This window comes from Mastomys coucha, unplaced genomic scaffold, assembly GCF_008632895.1.
Source record: "Mastomys coucha isolate ucsf_1 unplaced genomic scaffold, UCSF_Mcou_1 pScaffold9, whole genome shotgun sequence".
Lineage (NCBI taxonomy): Eukaryota > Metazoa > Chordata > Mammalia > Rodentia > Muridae > Mastomys > Mastomys coucha.
The window spans coordinates 107,507,774-107,523,706 of record NW_022196915.1 but is presented as its reverse complement, the minus strand read 5'-3'; the positions used below and the strand labels follow the sequence as shown (position 1 = coordinate 107,523,706).

General features: G+C 38.7%; 1 protein-coding gene across 1 annotated transcript in view; it reads right to left on the bottom strand.

Annotated features, from left to right (window-relative positions):
• The window catches only part of Pcca (propionyl-CoA carboxylase subunit alpha), a 343,795-nt gene that overhangs the window by 306,571 nt on the left and 21,291 nt on the right, over positions 1-15,933 (bottom strand). The window contains exons 2-4 of the mRNA XM_031361748.1: positions 10,437-10,514; positions 2,994-3,041; positions 2,833-2,901 (exon numbers count right to left, since the gene is read on the bottom strand). Of these exons, the coding sequence (XP_031217608.1) occupies positions 2,833-2,901; positions 2,994-3,041; positions 10,437-10,514 (195 nt within the window). The remainder of the gene's footprint in view (positions 1-2,832; positions 2,902-2,993; positions 3,042-10,436; positions 10,515-15,933) is intronic.

Sequence of the window (15,933 nt, the reverse complement as noted above, 5' to 3'; positions counted from 1 at the left end):
TAAATAGATGAATAAATGATTCATGATGATATAATAAGTATATATAAAAAGAACATGCTACTTAAAAATATCACTTTAGGGATAAGCCAGCTTACAAATCTGAAATCCTAACTACTAGAGAAGCTGAGGCAGGAGGTTCTATAATTCAAGGTTTTTTTATCAACTACAGATGAGTTCAAGGCCACACTGAGAAACTTAGCAAGACTCTTGTCTCAAAAAAAAAAAATCTAACTCTTCTCCAGCATGAAACAGTTGAAAAATATCCAAAAAAATCATCTAAAGGAAGAAAATGCTCAAAACAATTACATTTCAAATGTATTAATTAATATTGGTAGGAATCTAAGGTAAAACTGGAGATGTGATAACCAAGATATAAATATATTAATTCATAATGATATATATTTAAAGATATGAAAAAAAGCTTTGCCATCAACCTCCTAAAATGTAAGTGTTTCCCACAGGCCTCTTATACCATAGCCTATAGTGATGTATTCCAGTTCCATTTACCTGGTCATTACCCTACAGCTTGTTCAGTGGAACCAGCACACACTAATTACTTAAGCATCACAAAGTCCTATTTGTCCTCAGCTCCTCCCCAGCCAGCAGGGAAATATTATCAAGGGTAGGCATAAAAAGTGATGACTACCTCATCTTATTGTCAGTCATCCCAGAATACTCACAGGAAACACCACTCCATCTCATTATGGAATCCTAAGGCTGAGGCTCAAGTACCCACCAGGAATCACACTCCAAAGAGCAGGTGGCTTGGGTGCGATAGGAGTCACTGTAAACACTTTCCTAATTTTAGGGTCTATAAATACCAGATATTGCTCAATTAAATTTGGCACGACTGTACACAGCAATAAAATGGGAGAACAAGAAACATAAAGTTAAGGGTTGACACACAGAATCATTTCTCCTCTTTTGAAATGAAGAGTCTAGACCTTGCCAATTTACCTTGACTAAACCTTTCTTTCAAAAATCAAGTTTCTAACTTTAGTGTTTAATAAAAGATATTTTATTCCTTTACATGAAAAAACATTTTAGAGTTTCACTTGAAATAGAAGTAAGGACTGGGTGTTGGGTATCTGAGTGCATCTGGAGACTGCAGCCATCTCCAAAGACTCCCTCCATCTGTTCACTGCTGTACTGTTTACCAAACCAAGGAAACTCTTAGTCACTAAAACAATTACAAAGTTCTGATCCTTTATAGTCTTTACATTCTCTGGAACTGCCTAAAGTCACAGTAAACAGAAACTAACTATGCTGAAATGTCCCTCCCTTACCTTATAATCAACATATTATGATAAAATCTTCATTAGCAAGTCAAGAAATTCTCCCACATCAGCCCTCTTAAGATACAATAGATTTATTCCAGAGCAGTCTCCTCCTCTTCCTCTAACAAGAATGGCCAACCCTAGCTTACCCCAACTGAGAATGTGCTTTCCCTGTCATGTTTCTTGGGAAACCAGTAGGCCAGAGGTTCTCAACCTGTAGGTTGAGACCCCTTTGGAAGTTGAATGACCTTTTCACAGGGGTCGCCTAAAGCCATCAAAAAACACAGAGATTTACATTATGATCCATAATAGTAGCAAAATTACAGTTATGCAATAGGAATAAAAATAACATTATGGTTAAGAATCCCCATAACTTGAAGAACTGTATTAAATAGTCACAGCATTAGGAAGGTTGAGAGCCACTGCTCCAGGCTATTCCTCTGTATTTATTCAATTTCAAAACAAAAATATTGTATTTACTAGGGTTTAAAATGAAAATCATACAAAATAATCATTTCATCTTAGAAATGATTAGCATCTAAATATTTAGTTTCCCTATATAAAATTTGGATGTCCTCATGTAAGTCTTAAATTTTTAATTTTAATTTTCATGTTAATTCAAATCACATCCTTTGTAGATTAGAAACTCAAAATTATCTTTGCCTTTATTATCCACCATTTAAAAGTTAGCAAAGAATCTGAGATCAATTTTTTTCCAAATCAAACAATATATGCAAAACAATTTTATTTGCTTTTTTCAATACAACCATTAAATAAATTATGTAGTTAACATTTACTTTTCAGTAATTTTCAATTCTTTCATCTAGATTTTTAAAAAGGAAATTACAGTAAGACAAAATAAGTAACAGTTTCAAATAGGATACCTTTTTAAGAAATCACTACACTTTAAAGATCTTTCTACCAAATTAATTACTGAACTATTAAAAGTGGCCTAAAAGAAAAAAGCAGTGCTTTAAAAGTATAGTGGCTCGTGTCTCAGTCCGTAAAGTTCTGACGCTGGCATTCTTTCCCCACGGATCTCTGTCTACTCATTCATAGTTCGTTACTGTTAGAAAATGCCTGCTGTGTTAAAAATGCCACATAAAATTATACATCGTTCACTGCTTTATGGTGTACCTTCCTCTGCTCAGATCCCAGCAGCAGCAGCCCCTCTCTCCTTTATCAAACTTCCAGATGAACACATTTGGGGAAGCAATGACAGCGTTCCTAGAGATGCTGGAGCTGTACTGGGAAGATGCTCCTAAGCAAGCACTGTGTAAACACCCCATTCATCTCCCAGACTAACTTTCTCAGGCTTTGCTTTAAGCTTTTCATTGACCAGCAATAAGCCTGGCAATCTCGGTCTGACCCTTGGAGGAAAAGTTAAGTTCAGACATTATAATACTTCCATTGTGTCTGTGATAACACTGAACTATTAGTTTTGAAAATCAAATATACCTTTTGCAAGTGAAGGAAAAATAAAGCAAGTATCTTTCACTTGATCCTAATAGATCCAAATTAAGTCCTGATTGAAACTAATTAAACATATACTTACAGAACTGGCATCAACATCACTGTGAATGGCAACTGTCTTGATACCCATCTTCTTGCAAGTTTTAATAACCTAGTCAAAACACATCACTTGTTAACATTCACTTGCAAAGAACCTTTAATATATTTCTAAGCAAAACAGAAAATAATTCAGATCCTACTCACCCTACAGGCAATTTCTCCTCTGTTAGCAATGAGAATTTTATCAAAGGTCTGACAAGAAACAAAAAAGAAATCATTACTATTACTTTAAGATTTAAAACACAAAACAAAAAAAAATATCTTCCACAATTATCAATAAATATGTTTCTAGCAAACATTTACTTTCTAGAATAATAGTAAATGCTATAAATAATATGTTCCTTTACAACCAGAAGGCAATTAAATTCATCTGATTGGATCTGGCCCTACAATAACTTGTATAAATATAATTTATTTAATAACTAAGCTATATTGATTGTCACAAAGAAACATGTCTATCATATCAAAGGTTCTGGATTCATCTCCCAGCACTTGTTGTTTTTACAAAGGACCCAGCCTCAATTCTCAGCCTCAGTTCTCAGCACCCACATGGCAGCTCACAACCATCTGAAACTCCAGTTCCTGGGGACCAAATACCCTTTCCTGATTTCCTGGGGCACTAGGCACATGTGGTATACATACAAACATGATGGTAAGCACTCATATGCATAAAATAAAAATAAAACAGAAGGTACTTATGTACCTTAGGGGAGATAGTATTTTAGCCTACATGGAAAATTTAAAATCTCAAAACTGAAAAGATTTACCTTTATAACACTCTTGGTTTATACCACTAGCCTGAGACCATCCTTGCTGCCTGGTAAACTCCTAACCTAGTGAAACTCTGAGGCAGGCAGTCAGAGTCTGGATCACATAGACCCTCAAGATAATCTACTGTAACCCAGGCATGATACTGTGAGGTCATTGCCTTTTCTTGTCCAAATGGCAACAATAACTGTTGAACAGTATGTATTCCCTAAGAAAAACACACTTGCACATGTGAGCTGCATTTGAAATAGTCAAGTTCTAACTAGTGCTGGAGGGAAAATACAAAACAAAACTAAAGAAAGAACAACAAAGCAAAAACCCATCTTGTCATGGAAGCTGTAGTAAGTCACAGTGTGTCCCACAGTCTACCCATTTGACTACACATCTTTACTTGCAAATGTTCATTGCATGAGTTAACCACACCTACTAGTGTGGGTGCAGGACAGCTAGTAGGCTGAACAACTCAGCTACTACCCAGGTGTGAAAGGGCCAGTCTTGCAGATCCAAAGCTGCAAGATCTCCATGACACAGGGCAACAACAGGATAATCCAAAAGGAGTTCTGGTGAGGATCCAGTATTGATGGAGTAGCAGAAGCCAGAGGCCTTGAACCAGACTAATGACTCATGCAATGAACATTTACAAGTAAAGATGTGTAGTCAGATGGGCATTCTGTGGGACACACTGTGACACACTACAGCTTCCACATCAAGATGGGGTTGGGTTTTTTTTGCTTTGTTTTTTTTCTTTATTTTTGTTTTGTAGTTTCTTTTGGGGAATTGGAAAGCCAAAGGGCAGAAACAAAGGGATTGGGAAACAGGATTAGGGTACATGATGTGAAACTCATAAAAAATCAATAAAAAGTTTAAAGAAAAAAACCTATTAACTCTAGTGGCTGGTATTCATTCCTGGCACTCAAGATATCTGTCTAACCAGAAAAAAAATGTGTGTGAAAGTCAGTGTTGACATTTGACACCTCATATATGCAAGCATTGCACAAACTCAATATGGATCATCACATCAAACTTCCAGTCATAAATTTTCTTTTAAATAAATCAGATATTTATGCCTCAAAAACTTTTTAATTTATTTATTCTTATGTGTATGAATGTTGTCTGAATGTATTCTATGCATGTGTGTATCTGGTATCTGTGAAAGTCAGAAGAGGATTTTGAACCCCTTGGAAATGGAGCCAAGATTGTTCTAAGATGCTGAGAACTGAACTCCAGTCCTCTGTAATGACAACAGTGCTTTTAACAAATGAGCCATCCCTGCAGCCCCTCAGAAGATTTAAAGCACTGAAGATATGCCCCGGTCCCTGCACAAAAGGCAACCACCGCTATAAAGATGTTCTTCCAAATAGGCTGTCCATGTTCGAGGGTATATGCACATGGAAGTGAGCCAACTTTGAATCCCTCCTCCATACACATCAACACATACCAGCATCAACTGCACCTTCAGTGGACAGCATGGCACAATCACAACCAACTATGCTAAGTGCTATGCTAAAGCTGTGTCCAGGATCCTGGGTACAGCAAAGTAGTGGCATGAATAAGGTACACAAAGGCAGCCATACTGAAGAAAGAGGGCTGCTCCAAAAAGCTGCAAGGGATTTTTAGTCTGGGCTTTACGTTTGATAAAATAGGGGACTTTAGTTGACTAACACAGCAGATAAGGAAAGGACTTACTGCCATTTAAAGAACAGAGATTTTATGCCCTCTGTAAGAACCAGAGCTCGGGAGCCTGAACCCTTGCACACAGAGGCTTCTAGGTACCACACAAGGCAGAGGGCCCCTCCAGGACTACTCTGTAGCTGCACTAATGATGGTGCAGTTTCCTGAAGCTCTTCTTAGTCATCCTCTCTGCTCTCTTCCTTCTTTCCTTCTGTTCTCTGTGCTAAGCCTATCTACTGGGCTCTAAACCACCAGGCCCTTCTCCCCATGCAGAGAGTGTGAGAAGGAATGAGTTCATCCTGTCTCGCAGGTACTCTGTGGAGGAGTGGAAGCAGGACTGAATGCTTCTGAGCAGCAGGGTAGCATGACCAGCAAGGCGGAGTAGTGGGAAGCCCAGATTCAATGCAGTACTCATGCCAGAGCACACCATGACGGACATGAGGAGAGTATTACAATACTGTCTCTCTTCATGAACAATAAATGCCACCTGAAATGAAGCATATACAAACACACCCTAACACTGTGCTGGCCCACACTAACTTTGGGCCACTCAAACTTTCTGACCACATCAAACAAATTACCATTAAACTAGGTCCTTGTTTTAATGAGCATATATATGAAACAAATTAACATGTTCAGACTTAAAAAACACCTTGTAGGGATGTACATGGCTCACACACCTGTAGTCTATCACTGAGAAGGCTAAAGGAAGAGGATTAAGTGTCTGAGGCAACGCTGGGCTACATAATCAGATCACATCTCAAATAAGCAAATAAGTAAAACTGCATTTCAATGCAAATACAAATAGATGCATTTCTTATTAATAAACATATTTCTCCTACCTTATTTTAACCTGATATGAGTCAGTAGTAAAATGTTGAATGAAGAAGAAATTGAGGACCAAGAAGATGGCTCAGTTAGTAAAGTATACATGTGCAAGCTTGAGAACCTGAGTTCAGATCCCAACACTCATGCAAAAGCTGAGTGTAATGGCACAATTGTAACTCTAGCACTGATATAATGGCTCATGTATGTAACTCTAGCACTGGTATAATGGCTCATATCTGTAACTCTAGCACTGGTGTAATGTCACATGTATGTAACTCTAGCACTAGTGTAATGGCTCATGTCTGTAACTCTAGCACTGGTATAATGGCTCATGTATGTAACTCTAGCACTAGTGTAATGGCTCATGTATGTAACTCTAGCACTGGTGTAATGGCTCATGTATGTAATTCTAGCACTTGTGTAATGGCTCATATCTGTAACTCTAGCACTGGTGTAATGTCACATGTATGTAACTCTAGCACTGGTGTAATGGCTCATGTATGTAACTCTAGCACTGGTGTAATGTCACATGTATGTAACTCTAGCGCTGGTGTAATGGCTCATGTATGTAACTCTAGCACTGGTGTAATGGCACATGTATGTAACTCTAGCACTGGTGTAATGTCACATGTATGTAACTCTAGCACTGGTGTAATGGCACATGTCCGTAATTCTAGCATTGGTTACTTAGAGTAGAAGTGTATAGAGACAAAAGGATCCCTGGAGCTCAAAGAAGGAGATAATAAAGGCAATCAGTAAAATCTGGATTCACTGAGAGACCCTGTATCATTAAATAAGGTGAAAAGGTGGTGTGGCAGCACACACCTTTAATCCCAAGCAGAGTTAGGTAAATCTCTATAAATTTGAGGCCAGACTGGTCTACAACCTAAACTCCAGTGTAGCCAGGGCTACAAAGGAGATCCTGCCTCAAAATAAACAACCTAATTAATTAAGTGAAATTCAAACAAAGGAAGGTATCTGATATTGATTGACCTTTGGCCTCCACACAGATGTCTACACATGTGTATGCACACTTAAACACATCCAGTACATTACACACATTCACACAAACATACAAATAAATTTAATTTAATTTTAATAAGGAGTCAATGACAGGTTCAAATGAAAGCTGTTATACTTTGGACACTAAGTAACCCCTACAAAAGACTTGAATAAAATGTGGCTCCACCAGGAGATACTATTTGAAGAAGCTCTGAAAAACCTAGCTCAAGAAAGCAGGCTGTGTGGTTGAGTGCTGGAGTTCGCCCACGGCCCCACTGCCCCTCTGCTCTCTGTCAACTGTGAGGTAAGTAGCTTCTACCAGACATTCCCACCACCCACCCACCCAAAGACCCACACCAAATACACATAATTAGTAGCCCTAAGACTAAAGATTTAATTATCTTAAACCACAAACTGAAAGTGCCAAGCTCCAGCCTCAGCGTGAGGAGGGTTCTGAGAAAGGGGGGGATGGGAACGGCAGAGATTCAATAATGATTCAGAGTCAATGATGGACAAGCTGTCAGTTCAAGTGCTCTCTCTTTGTCAGAAGATTCTCATCATTCCTCTTTCTTCTCCTTCTTTCTTCCCATTCTTTTTCCTTTTTCCTTCTCATTCTTTTTCATTCTTCCAATCAGAGAGACTGAACCCAGTTTTTTATTCACTAAAGCTACATCATCAAGGCTCTAACTACTGTTAATATTTTTGTTTTGTTTTGTTTTGTTTTGTTTTTCGAGACAGGGTTTCTCTGTATAGCTCTGTAATATTTTTTTAATTCATAAATTTTATAAATCCCATATCATTAGTCTTAGCCCCCGCTTCCTGAAAATAGAAATTAAACACAAAGCAAAAGCACATTTCCTTATAGTTTTTACACAGCCTGCTCTTCACTGATAGCTGGGCACAGCTCTTGCAGTTTCCTGGTACAGCAGACAGTCAGTCTTTAGTAACTGTTTAAGTACAGAAAAGTGACAGACTACTAAGGTTAAAATAATTTCTTACAAAGTTTTAAAATTTATGTAAGTAAAGTAGGCATTGTCACTGCCAATCCTTCACTTAACTAGAGAATAAAGTACTAGGTTTTTATATGCTTGTACATCATCTTTTAATTCTTTAATCTTTGTTAGCTATCCTAGCAATTCCATGACCTCTGTCTTAGTTTGGGTTTTACTGCTGTGAAGAGATACCATGACCAAAGCAAGTCTTATAAAGGGCAACATTTAATTGGAGCTGGCTTACAAGTTCTGAGGTTTAGTCTATTATCACGGCAGGAAGCATGGCAGTGTCCAGCCAAGCATGGCTCTAAGAGGAGCTGAGAGTTCTACATCTTCATCTGAAGGCAGACAGGAGAATATTGGCCTCCACACAGGACCAGGATCTTAAAGCCCACCCCACAGTGACACACTTCCTTCAACAAGGCCACACCTTCTAATAGTGCCACTCCCTGGGCCAAGCATTTTCAAACCACCACAGCCTGATACATTCTCCTTCTAATATTATTTGTTTGTAGACTGTATATAAGCCTTCCTCCTATAAGATAAACCCATCTATCATTTGCTTGCTTTTTATAGATTCCTTCTTTTCCTATCCATTCCTTTTCTTCTTGAGACCTCTTTAACTCTCTATCCCTGGTGTCCCCAAGTTCACCCTGGTTACTTAATACAGCAGTCATTGAACCAGAGGGTACATATATCTACTCTGTATTAGTCAGAGTTCTCTAGAGTTACAGAACTTATGGGTAGTCTCTATATAGTAAAGGAATTTGTTGATGACTTACAGTCTGTAGTCCAACTCCCAACAATGGTCAGCAACAGCTGTGAATGGAAGTCCAAGAATCTAGCAGTTTCTCAGTCCCACAAGGCAAGCAGAAGAAGAGAGAGCCTTCCTTCTTCCAATGTCCTTATATAAGTCTCCAGCAAAAGGTGTGGCCCAGATTAAAGGTGTGTGCCACCACACCTTTAATCCAGATGACCTTGAACTTGGAGATCTTCCTGTCTTAATCTTCTGGGATTCCTAGCCACTATGCTTCAAGATCTCCATGCCAAGATCCAGATCAGAAACTTGTATCTCCCAGACTTCAGATTAGGACCACAGGTGAGTCTTCCAATTCTGGATTGTAGTTCATTCCAGATAAAGTCAAGTTGACAACCAGGAATAGCCACTACATAATTCCAAGTTCAAGGCCAAGTCTCAAAATGAACAACTTCTACAAAGGGTCGTATAGCCTCTTATGGCCTCTGTGGTATCGAGATCCTTTCCCATGGCCCTAAAGGCCAAGCAGAAGGCCCATTCCTCATCCTCCACAGCCTCATGACCACCTCCATTCCTCATTCCTGAGAACTGCATCTGTTTCATTTATTATGGAGTGGTTAGCTCTGAGTAATGGGGGAAGTATATTCCCCAGAAAGAGGTTGAAAGTAAAGTAGTAAAGCCAGCAGATCAGCTTGAGGGCAGCAGCAACCATTAGCACATGTGGGGACAAACAGCTTGGAGATGCTCCAGGGGCAGGACCTCATCACACCTCCCCTTAAGCAGCCATGAGGACCTGGCATAAAAGAAATCCTTCTAAGTTATTTACATCTTACTCCCCTGCACTGCAGTGAGATAACAAGAACACATAAGAATTGAGGTCATTAAAAGGAAGGTCAGGTCTCCTCAAACCCCAGACTGTCACAACATATAAACCCATTTAATAGTTCACAAGAACACAGCGAATCCTTTGGAAATGTAGTTAGAGGCAATTGTGAGCTGATAGATGAGGGTGCTGAGAAACAAACTCTTAACCACTAAAGTCATCTCTCCAGTCCCTGAATCCACATTCTAAAACCTTTGATGCTAATGAGAAATACCACCAAACTCAAATTGTATTCCACAAATAAAAAATGAAACAAAGATTGAGCCTCTCTAAAACCTGTGATACAGGGGCTGGGGGGATGACTCATTGGGTAAGAGCATAAGGGCCAGAATTCAAATCTCTAACAATCATAATAATGCCTAGGCATGGCCACTCAGTGCCTGTAAACCAGGCACAGTGAGAGAGAGAGAGATAGAAGGATCCTGGGGCTTGCTGCAGGCCTAATTGCAGGTTCAGTGAGAGACCCTGTGTCATCCTCTGGCCTCCATGAGGACATGTACACATGCACACATGCTCACATGCATGCACATATTAAAAAAGAAAAATAGAAAAGAAGTCTACATACAGTACTTCACCAATGCAATTACAGTATCACCACAATCCAATCAGTCCACTGAACATCATATGGCAACAAGAAAGTAAAACCAGTCTAACTGGGCTATCGAGAGTATTTTTAAAATACTTACTTTTTCTTTAGACTCATATTCCACAGAACTGAGACTTCGGGACACCACTAGGCACTGGTGTGAATAAACCGGAGCATGCTATGTAAAAATAGAAAAAAAGCGAAAGCAGTTAGACTCTTGTGGGTTTTACTTTTTCTTGGGGTTCTTTTTCCAGTTTGCTTTTACCTGAGAGTTTCAGTCTATATACGCAGTGCTAAGAATAGAACTTAGTTACTGAAAGGAAGCCTCAACTGAAGACACATCCCCTTGACATGTAAGAAGAATCAAAGGTGTGGCAAAGGAGGAAGAGAAGCAAACAGGGAAACAGGAGAGAGCAAGTGAGGGGTGGTCCATCACAGGGAGCTTTCTGACTCTGCAGACTGGAAGTGCAAGGTCAGAAATGCCACAAAGCCACAGGGATTTGCAGAAGCAGAAATCAGTCTAGCACTCTCAAGGCTATAGGTACTTAGCAGGTAAATAAATAAATAAATAATAAAGTGCTGGCTTTTAGGAATTTTCAATTTTAACAATGACTAATAACTAATAAAAATATCCTTTTTTTATTTGTTGAAGTCAGGAGTTATGACTTTTTTCTGGCACAAAAGGATTTGATAGATAAAAATGCAAAATTATCAACACTTCTAGTATATTGTTAACTATTTCTGGAGAAAGTATATCTTAATGCCTAAAGACATTAAGAAAACGAGTAATAAAAACTGTAACACACAGGAAGAGGTCTGACTATGCCTATGACTAGATATTTATTACTACTGGTTTAGGTTTGAATCTTAGTGTTTTGGCTTTGAAACAGGGGCTCACTGTGCGGCCCTGGCTAGCCTGAAACTAGGTAGACCAGGCTGACCTCAAAGTTTCAGAGATCCAAGTGCTAGTGTGATGGACGCACACCATCCTATCCAGCTGGATGTCTTCACTTGTACAAGTGCCTTTCAAAAGTGTACGTGTCACTTTATGCACTCTTTATAGGAATGTCTATTTAAATTCTATAACTGTTATTGATATTCCATTTTTTTTTCTCGAGATAGGGTTTTTCTATGTAGCCTTGGCTATCCTTACTCTGTAGATCAGGTTGGCCTCAAACTCAGAGATCCACTTATCTTTGCCTCCCAAGTTCTAGGATTAAAGGGGTATATCACCACCACCAGGCTCAAACTGGATTTTCATTCATTGCTGTGTTATAAGAATTTTTGATATATCCTAGACTCATACCTTCATTGTATATATAATAACAATTATTTGATCTTATTCTGTACATTTGCTTTTTACTTTCTACATGTCCTTTGAAACTTAAAAAAGTTAATTTTGATTAAATCTAATTCCTTGTTTACCAGTAATGAGTTTTTTGGAGGAAGAAATAATATCTTTATGTATTTTTAAGTCACAGCTAATAAACTATTATCTAATTCAGAAAGTTAAAACAAGAAAAGTTGCATAACCAAGTTTTAAGAAACCGATGTGTTGGGACAGTATATGGATCTGGGGATAAAAGTGCTTGCTATGCGATTCTCAAGACATGAGTTGATCTCTGGAACCCATGGTAGAAGAAAAGGACCTGCAATCTGTCCTCTTAACTTTCCATGGACATGCATGTCATGGCAAATGCACACACATACACACACATACAGATAGAAAATAAACTTTAAGAAAGCTGACTTGTCTAGTAGTCACTGGTAAAGATAGATCCGAAACTGGAAGTGGGAAAACACAAAGAACGAAAGGTAGTCAGTACTGCTTCCTAGGTATCTAAACACACACTCATGTGAGAAACAGTGTCTTACAGAAATGCTTTAAACTAAAGTTAAACACATGTACTTTTTTTTTAAACATAAATCCTCAAACTGCAAACTGTATTCTCTACTTGAAAGAAGAGTTAGGAGTTAGGAGACATGAAAGAGACAGCTTGTTAAAGGAAGCCTTCACACTGCCAAGAAAAGATTGACTGAGAGTGGAAATGAAATTAAGTATATTATGTCCACAGTACATACCAAGATCACATTTCATTTTCCTTCTGTACTACCCCAAATTCTATACATCAGAAAGTTGAGTCCTACCAGCTTCTAACTTTTGAAGATCAGAGAGCTAGAAAAGTTTGTTTTTTTTTAACTTAAAGATAGAAACAAAGCATCTCCCACCATGACACTGGTGCCTATTCAAAGTTATAATTTCGGTGGGCAAAAGGTGGTGTTCCAGGAGGTTCTGCCCATTCCCTCTATGTTTAGATAAAAAATCAGCCATCTAGACTTTCAAAGAACTAATAAAATTTTTAAAAGTAAATGGAAAATGAGTTTTCAAAGAATTGAAAATTCCAACCTTCTACTACCCTCAGTGGAGCAGCTACAAAAAGTTTAGTGTCACAGCAAACTTAATAACAAAGATAATAGCCCTTTCTCCAAAAAATTCAAGTATTTAGCTTCAACTAACCCTAAACTCTAAAAACACATCTTAGGTGTGAAAGCTAGGTGGCATTTCTCACATCTCTGCTAGATCACATACATAAAGGGTTTTACAGCAGCACCTACTGCTCCATCCATGCAACAGATGAGCTGGCATTCTAAGAGCCTCTAACACTGTAGCCACAGGCTGGTCTACTGCGACAGCATGCCAATATACTCTTCTAAAAATAATGCTATTTTAGCCAGGCACAGTGGTGCACTCCTTTAATCCTTAAAGCACAAGGGAAGCAGGTAGATCTCTGAGTTCCAAGCCCCAAGCCACCCTGATCTACAGAGCAAGTACCCAGCCAGCCAGGGCCACACAGAGAAGATAGATGGATAGAGAGAGAGAGAGAGAGAGAGAGAGAGAGAGAGAGAGAGAGATCTTTTTTTAATTTTCATATGCCATATGTGGATCGCATTCTCCCTGCAGCTCCTCCCAAATCCTTCCCAAGCTTGTCCTTTTTTTAAAAAACTATTTCACAACAGATGCCCCTGTCTCCTGTCTCTTTCTTCCCTGCCCTGATGAGAATGGGAGCTGTACCCTATGGTTAGGGTGCTCAAATAGCATTTATGAGGAGCAAGGTTCAGTCCAAAGCACACAAAATAATAATATTAATTGGTGCAGCTCATTTCTGATGACAGAAATCAAACAAGAATGTTCAAGGGATTCACAGACATTCTCAGGATCACACTTATTTCACTTAAGAGAATGGGAGCAAACGATGATGCTTTCCTGTCAGTTCCAATGTCTTTGCAACAAGCAAAGCTTGTACAAGAACTGCCTAAGAGAATGGTTTTAGGACCTTGGAGCAGGAAAGAATTTCTAGATTGCACACCACTCAGCTATTACTCTTGAGCATTTACACAAACTCCCAAGGAACTGACATGCTGACCCAGGGAGTTGCCCGCCAGTCTGTTTACTGCCGCACAAATTGTGACAGCAAAAAAAAAAAAAAAAAAAAAAAAAAAAAAAAAGACACAAACATTTGTTGCTGATGAAGTAGATAAATAAGATTTAGTACAGTCATACAATGGTGTATTCTCTAGCAGGTAAGTACAACACACTGAAAACAATGTATTAACAGCAAAAGAAGAAAATTATCAGTGAAGTTGAAGTAATGATATTACATATTCCATATTCCAATGATTCCTATGAGAATTTGAATAACCAACTTGTAACGCTACTACTAAGCACTGGTTTTGGGATATCACTTTCCCTAAAACCCTAAAGCATTAGTGTGGGATACATGTGAGCGGCTATTGCTAAGGGTAGGAAGGGTGAAGATTCAGAAAGCAGTTGTGGCCAAGCGATTGATTAACTAATACAATGATACTTGAAGCTTTAGTTCTAAATGTACATCATCCATTAAAACGAAAGCCCCATAGTTAATGCATATGAACAATAAATAACAATGACAAAATACAAAAGGATATATTTGGGGGAAGAGCTCTTCAGAATGCAGCTGAGTACATAGGGAAGGACTGAAGGCACCTGAAGACCAGCCCAAGCTCAGCCTCACCCTGCTTCTTCACCTCGAACCACCCAATTTGAACATTCTGCCTTTAGCTGGAAAATAAGAGCTCAGCTGACTTTCCCCTGAGGGTGAGCACTGACCTAGACTGCTATCAGGAGTGACTCGAAACAGGCAGTTTATTCAGACAGAACATGACAGCTAAGAAAGTGATGTCATTACTGAGACTCTATGACAGTAAACAAGCAGAAAATGGAAAAGAGTTTAAGTGACTTTGCAAATGTGGCATTGTTAAGTAACTCTCAGAATAAAGTGCATCTCCTCTGTGGGTCCCAGAACAATGGACTTAGCTAAACTTGGCCCAAGAGAAAAGAACAGTCAGCAATCTCTAATATCTAAGTAGCTAATCTCTGAAGAATGTTTAAGCTAGCTAAATCAGCATACTATGTGTTTACTCTCAAGAAAAGATCAATAATGTAAAACTAGACTTTAAAACACCTCCACCAGGGTTCAAGAATTAAACAAATCTACAAGTTACACATGAACTAATAGAAGAAAATGTAGCAGAGTACCTAAGTGAACACAGTGATTTTAGGATCTTTTGATTATTACTTAAAAATACTTGGTTAAAAAGAAACAGATACACACAAAGAGCAGACAGTGTGCAGACATGTAAACTCACAATAACGTAGCCCAGCATGTGAAAAAGCATGGAGATCCCTAGTTAGCAAGTCACTAGACACAGACATCACTATAGGAGACAGAACAACCCAGGGAAAGATAGCCTATGTAGAGAGCCTTCCCAAACACAGCCTGAAACTGCCAGTACGAACTGGTTTGGTTCTGCTTGTTCGGTCCCAGCAAAACTTTCATGAAAGTTTGAAAATGAAGAACCCAAGGCAAACCCAATTTTGCTAAATCTGCAACCAAAGCATTGTGGATTTAGGGGCTGGAGAGATGGCTCAGCAGTTAAGAGCACTAGCTATTCTTCCAGAGGTCTTGAGTTCAATTCCCAGCAACCACATGGTGGCCTACAACCATCTGTAATGGAATCTGATGCCCACTTCTGGCATTCAGATGTACATGTAGATAGAGTACTCATATACATAAAATAAGTAAATCTTTTTTTTATTATGTTTTTAAACGTAGGGAATATAGTAAAATTCTCCACTTTAGAACTTTACACAAAAATACTTAACATTTGTTATTTTTTTAAACATATAATGAACAGGTCACAAGCTCAGCTCACAGTTCTTTTCTGGTACCTCCTAAGCATGAAAAAAACTAAGAAATCCAGGTGTAATGAGACACATCTGTTGCAGCTACTTGGGAGTCTAGCATAGGAGAATTACAGGTTCAAAGGCAATGAAGTGTAGCTTCCTCTGCCTGAAAACAGAACAAGCCAGAGGAGTTCTTAAAAAACAGAAGCTCCCAGGAAAAGATTCTATTAAAAATCACCTATAGTAAAGATTCTAGAGGGGCAAGCAAGACAGCGCCATGGGCAAAAGCATCTGCTCACAAGCCTAATATCCTAACTGATCTCCTGGCCCCACAATATCCTAACTGATCTCCTGGCCCCACAATATCCTAACT